The 6,903-nt window shown below is 50.8% G+C and overlaps 1 protein-coding gene across 1 annotated transcript; it reads left to right on the plus strand.

Moving 5' to 3' along the window:
- The first annotated feature begins 2,000 nt into the window (after positions 1 to 2,000).
- On the plus strand, positions 2,001 to 3,375 carry LOC125533890 (ethylene-responsive transcription factor 6-like). The gene has a single exon (XM_048697219.1). It carries the CDS (start codon positions 2,119 to 2,121, stop codon positions 3,154 to 3,156), a length of 1,038 nt encoding a protein of 345 aa, XP_048553176.1. The 5' UTR covers positions 2,001 to 2,118; the 3' UTR covers positions 3,157 to 3,375.
- The last annotated feature ends 3,528 nt before the right edge of the window (positions 3,376 to 6,903 follow it).

Genomic DNA, 6,903 nt, shown 5'->3' on the forward strand with positions numbered 1-6,903 from the left:
GAGCAATATGGGCGAAGAGCATTGTCGAAACAGTACGTGTAGAAGATAGAAGAACAACGAGACCATCCCATGCCGCAACCAAAGAATCGAGCTACAAACCAAGCCTGCCTTGTGATGTCGTCGCAACGTGACAGGAGGGTACCTGAGTTGCACGGTGACTCAGGTACCAAGAGTAGCTATGTTACTCAATTCATCTATTTTCTCATTACTTACTTGTCACATCTTCTATTTTATCTATATAGATGTGATGTTACAATCTATGTTATTCTCACTGTGGGTAGTCTAAGGACTCCCCCACAGCCCCACCTGAAGTTTTATATATTTAATTCTATTTAAATTTTTTGGTGTAATTGTGTGATAAAAAAAGAATTTGTATATGAATTTGTTCTCCGAATTCTAAAATTCGTTTGTTTCGAGAGACCCCGAGAATTAGGATGTCCAGTACATTGACAAAGATGCAGTCACTCGGATTTTGGTCTGAACTCTGTTGCTTGCTATCTCATGACAGTGGAATCCGGCCGTATAAGATTGTTTCGATTTATCTGAGAAATTATGGTAACAGGTTGATGGATTTAGACGCAAACGCTGCATGCACACGTACGCAGGAGAAGAATCGAACAAAACGGGCCAGGTTGATGGAATCTGTATACTTTTCTGTACCAATGACCTAACCAGGTTTTCAACTACCTTATCACTGCGACGGATAGACTTTCCGAGCGAATCTTAGCCCAAAACAGAGACTTCAACACAAGCGAGGTAGCTTCGCGGGACCTGCATCTGCATGCGTGCATGCTTTGGTTGCTCACTTGCTCGATGCCGCTGTACGTGTACACTCATCCTTGGCACATGAATGCACTACAAACTATTTTTTTTTCGTGTTCTAGATCGTCAACCAGCCATGCATAGAGCTGAAGTACTCGAAGCCGTATTGAAATAGTATGAAAACATTCCAATGGTTTGCGTACGAGTATAATTAGAACCGTACGTATACTACAGTACCATCGAGTGCACATGCAGCTAGCTAGGCCGGAGAAGAACGGGCCAAGGTCAAATCTGGCTCACACGCGTTACGTTCGGAATCGGTCTTAGCAGCTTATATACCTAAACTGTCGAGAAGCCAAGGTTCACAAACCACCAGTTGTACACGTATATGTCTCTTGTTGTGCAACCGCGTCGGCCCGTTCATCAAGTAACTGTGAAACGACGTATCAAGTAGAACGAGTCCATGTACGTATATCCTCTAATGGCATAGAGGACTAACCTTCATTTAACGCCACAGACGAGCCGGTAGTAGTACTGGACCGTGTACTGGTGTGCGTTCACCCACGGGTACGTGTCGCCAGCATGGGATCGTACGTGCCAATTAACTCGTAACACCTAGAACGATTAGTAACCTACATCATCTGCATGCATGTGCACCTGTCTTCCCATTCCATCGTTTCGATCGCTAGTTGTGAACAATTTCCTTGCAATCTCTGAGTAGCGAGTACGTGGGTGGGTTAAGCTGGCCGATACTGTCATACTGACACTGCGTAGTATAAGAATGATAATACTATTGTATACTAGATCGGTTTTCTGTGTGAATAAAAAGAGGGAGACACATGCGGCCCTTCATGGCGAAGTCTGGGTATGGGCAGCAGCCAATGGCTCCCCTGCGCGTCTTATTAAATTTCTCGTAAAGTGTGACCGGAATGGTCGATGCTCTTGTCATAGACGTACGCGCGCCCCTGTTCTTCATTGACACGACTCAGGAAAATTCTCAGCGCAGCAAATTTGAACAGGATATCTCAGCTCATCTGGGTGCACGATCCCTGGCTAGTACTGCCTCACGGTCCAGCGGCGCGACATGAAGGCATTCCACTCCGCGGAAAGTGACGAGATCGAGCACGACCCCGATGCCCTAAAAGTGGGTCCCGCGGGGGTAATCCTGTTGGTCAAATGAAATGAAATGCCCGAGAACATAGGCCTTCCCGTCTCCTTCCTCAGCTGGCCTATAAGTACGTACACCCCCACAAATCGAACAGCACCGCAGCAGAACTCACAAACAAGCTCGCAGATATCTGCCACCGCCATCGAATAGTTCTCCACCGTGACGCCGTGCCATCCCTCTGTGCCGGCATGGAGTTCGCCGGAGAAGTCGACGACTTCGCTCTCGACCTCATCCGCGAGCACCTCCTCGGCGGCGACGGTGGTGTCCAGGCGACGGCGAACCATGATCAGGCGGGCCCCTTTTGCGACGACGTCGCCTTCCCGGTGCTGCCACCTTCCGCGGCGGAACCACAAGCGTACACGCAGCAGCCCATGTTCTTCCCGCAGCAGCAGCAGCAGCAGGAGGAGAATCAGCAGATGCAAGCTTACATGGACCTGGCACACCAGTACCTGAACTCCTGCCCGGCTGCCGACGTCCCTGAGGCTGTGTTCAGGGCGCCGGAGCCGGTGATGATACAGTTCGGCGGCGAGCCGTCTCCTGTGACGGCGCCGTCGTCCACGCTGAGCATCTCCGTGCCGGCCAAGGGCTCGTTCGCGTGGGCGGGGACTGCTGCCGCCGCGGCACCGCCGGCGCCAGCACCGGTGGAGGATTTCCGCAAGTACCGCGGCGTGCGGCAGCGCCCCTGGGGCAAGTACGCGGCGGAGATCCGCGACCCCAAGCGCCGGGGCTCCCGCGTGTGGCTCGGCACCTACGACACCTCCGTGGAGGCCGCGCGCGCCTACGACCGCGCCGCCTTCCGGATGCGCGGCGCCAAGGCCATTCTCAACTTCCCAAACGAGGTCGGCACCCGCGGCGCCGAGCTGTGGGCGCCTCCGCCTCCCGTACCCGCGTCCCAGACCGCCGGCGCGACGAACAAACGCAAGCGATCACACGAGGACGACCGCGACGTCGAGGTGACCGGAGTGGTCATAAACAAGGCCCCCAAGAACGAGGCGCCGTCGCCGTCGTCGGCCCAGGTGTCGTGGGACACGCCCTCGTCCATGTCGCGGGAGACGGCCTCCTCGACGGTGACGTCGGCGGCCACGACGCCGGAGGGAGGGCTTCCTCCGACGCCGTCGAGCTCGGGCTGGGAGCAGTACTGGGAGGCGCTGCTGGGTGGCATGCCGCTGCTCTCGCCCCTGTCGCCGCACCCGGCGCTGGGGTTCCCGCAGCTCACCGTTAGTTAATTAAGAGGAGACGGTTATTTACTGTGAATGAGCTGGGTTCAACCAATAAACAGGCTTTGTTAGTTTAGTTGACAGCCGCATGCAACTCTCTGCATGCTGGGACGCGTACACTTCTTTGGGACTTAATGATAGGTGTAATGTGTGCGTTTGCTAAGAGACATGAAGATCGGATGGATCGATGCTTGTAAAGAATAAGCAAATTTTAATTAAGGATGTGATATTTGCTGTAAATGGATTGAAGTTACATTTATACTGTATGTTTTTTTTCTTTTGCATGGTACATTTATACTGTATGTGATACTACAATGATCTTAAGGGAGACCGGTCAAATTAATTTGCAGAAAATACGGTGTGATCTTATATAATTTTGTTTGGTGCATATGGTTATATACAAGGAAAAAATAGTAAGTTCTAAAAAAAGTAAAATAGTGGAAAATGGCAAACAGAATTTTGTTTGGAAATGCTATCGGTAATATCGATGCCAAAAACGCCGCCTTTTCGTGCCTTGCACTCTCGTGGTGTTTCCACGTAAATGCTACTATGTTTCTACTCTGATGTTCGCTAATTACTGAATCACTAACATGGGCGGCGAATACTGTAATTCATAGCAAGGGACACAATCACCAGTAAGCAAAGGACAAAAGAACACGCAGAGAAGTCGTCCAGATAGGGCTTCAAGCCGAGTTTTCGTAGCTTACACTTGATGTGTGTGATTCTAGATTGCTTGAACATTGACCCCATGCCCTAGACTGCATTTAATGAGCATCTTTTTTGTTATGCGTTCGACCTTATCCACGTTCAATTCACTGCTTTTCCTGGTCAAAACCAGCAGTACTATTGTAACTGATTCTGTTATATGATCTCCCTCCCCTCCCAAGCAATGCACATGCATGCAGGAACTTTCAACGGTATACCCAACATGCATGCACCCTTTGATTTGATCCTTATTTTTGTAATCTCACACATACGTAATCTTAGATTCGCAGGGTACTTAGCTCCACGTACGTAAGTACGTAATCTCAGTTTCGAGCGATGAGAACAATGCGGCGAACCAACCTGTGGATGGATGGTTAGATGGACTGTGGTATCCCCAGCCCACCAGGGTTCAAGTCCTGGTGCTCGGATTTCCGGCGATGCGCATTTAGTGGGAGGATACGTTCCCGTCGACGACGAGGCGCTTACGGTGACTTCGTAAATTTCAAGATGATATGCCGGCTCAGTCTCTCGGAGGTGCTCATAGGGGTAGGGTGTGCGTGTGTGCGTTCATAGGGGTGAGTATATGTGCGTGTATATGAGCGCTTGGGTCCGTACTGATGTTAAAAAAAAGTCAACGTACGTACGTGGCGGTCTCTCGGAGCTCAGGGAGTAGAATAATAAGCGCGGATGATTACCTTGATCTGATTCGAAAGCGATTAATCTAGGCTCGATCGGGTCAGGTTGATGACTGTGGACTGGTTAAAGCAAGCCGGCCGGCCGGCAATGTCTCACGAGTCAATAACCGAATGGGGCGGGGAGACGTAGGTTTTGTTGGCTTGTACGTGGACGAAGAAGTCCTCTGTGAAGACCGATTTTGTTGATTATTTGGGCTGGGGCCGGCCGGAATGTAACTGATCGGTGAGACGATGGATTAAGCTGATCGGGCAAGGAATTAAGACGATAAAGGTCTATTCATGAGATCATAGGATTTTTATAAATGTTTTTTACTGATATATAAATATCAAGGCTAATTATTTGGACTTAACCCGCAATATGGTCCACATTGCCCACCTCTGTCTTAAGAAAAGCACATACTTTTCTTAAATGCATTTATACTCCAACACTTCATCGCGCCTTAGTCTGCAGAGAGACATCTTTTTTCTTTTCTTCTTAATGAACCTTAGAAATCCTGTCCAGTTGATTAGGTTCTTAAAAAAAAGTAACTGAAAGTAAACAAACTATGCGGTATCTGTACGTTAGAAAAAAGAAACTCAAAGAGAACAAACGTGGAGTAGTGATGATGATGAAACTGTATGGAAATGTGTGCAATGTTCGTAGAAAGACATCCTATTGAAAGGTACAAGTCGTTTCGTAGATTAGAAAAAAAAAGCATTATACTTATATGTACGCATAACATGTCAGAGCACATTAGATTGTGCGTACCTCATTTCTCTTTTTTTTCCTTTTATTTTTCAAGATAAGTATATGTTTTCAAGACAGTAGGAGATGCCCTTTTCGATTTCTGAGTTCTCAGACAATTAGAGCATTTACAACCGCATCAGGAAAATCACACCCCTCAAACGCCTGCGCACGCGTCTGCAGACACTTATCGGGCACACCTTATATTTCGTCTTCCACACTCGCGTCCCTCATATCCAAAAGTTTAAAACCATGCAATTCATGCAACGCTACGTAAAACACATGATCAAAGCGTAGTTCATCGGATTAGCCGGACAAAAGAAACATGATTCGTCGGAGTTCAACAACGGACAGTGCAAATTCATACTACAAACTTATGAAATATAGATAAAATATAAACAGAACGAGGAAGGGCGGAGGAAATTACCATTTCCTTGCCGGCCCCTTCCCCTTCCGGCCATCGGTGTGGCTGTGCCCCTCCTCCGTGTAGGCGTCGGCGTGCGGAGGCGCGTCCTCGTCGGAGCTGGAGGTCGAGCCGTCCATCATGTCCGAGTCGAAGCGGCACCTCATGCCCGACAGCCTGCGGAGCAAGCGGTCCTGCTCCTTTGCATGGCTGGCTGCCTCCGCCTTCGCCGCCGCCTCCTTTATTGCCTCGCGCTCCGACGACTCGATGGCGAGTAGGAGCGCCTTTGCATTCTTGCGGCGGAGGCACCGCGCATCCGTCTCCGCCGTCGTGAGTGAGCGGCGGATGACAGAAGCGAGGAGCGCTACCTCAGGATCGACCGGCACGCTCGCGCGCGGACATCGACTCGGAGCGGAAAGGGCCGGCAACGTTGCCGGCACTGTGTCGACGGGCGCCGGGCGCTGACGAAGTGGATCCGCCGTTGCCGGATCCACCAGGGTCGACGACCGAACGCCTCAATGCGATGCAAAGAGCGACCTCCTCCACATCGTCGGGGTCCGCCGCGCAGCAGGCTAGACCAGTCGTCGTTGGAGCCGGAGTCCCCACCGGAGGCAGCGCTGCTTCGGTCGCCGGTCATCGGATGCGTTTGGAGGCGTTCGGAAATGGGGTGGACGGAAAAGGGAGTGAAGTGGCGTTCGGATTGACTGCGGTCTGGGATTTTCCGGACAGCGACATTTGTGGGGCAGGCTGGGCCAAGTCGACGTGGCGGACGCGCCCGAACCGCTCCATATTCGCCTCATATTTGGGTTGGTTATGAGGGGTGCCGGTCAGTCCGGACGTTTGAGGCCCGTGAGGTGCTCGGTTGGGTCGATTTTTCGTGACCGGTCAGTGATCAGACAGCCCGCCCGAGCGTTTGAGGCGTGTTTAGGGCGAACAAACCACCGGTGTTAAGCCGGTGGAAGGAGAGGATGAGGCCAAGTCAAGAAGGCAACTACGCGATTCAACATATAGCTCTTATAGTTTCCCTGATTGGCTTCCGATCCGCGGCATCCTGAACTCGTTGTCCTTGCTATGAAGCCGTTGGGAAGAATGTAAACAGAAGATTAACGTGGCGCTTCAGCTTGCAGCTCTATGCACCACCTACATCAGCAGATGTCGGTGTACAAAAAGAGGGGTACACTTTTTGTACCCCTATAACTGTGCACGGGCAGTCAGAGCCGCGCCCGCAA

Source organism: Triticum urartu, chromosome 2 (assembly GCF_003073215.2).
Source record: "Triticum urartu cultivar G1812 chromosome 2, Tu2.1, whole genome shotgun sequence".
In the NCBI taxonomy this organism is placed as follows: domain Eukaryota; kingdom Viridiplantae; phylum Streptophyta; class Magnoliopsida; order Poales; family Poaceae; genus Triticum; species Triticum urartu.

Coding starts and splice junctions, on each gene's coding strand:
- LOC125533890 (XM_048697219.1), top strand. CDS start 2,119: ATGGAGTTCGCCGGAGAAGTCGACGACTTCGCTCTCGACCTCATCCGC.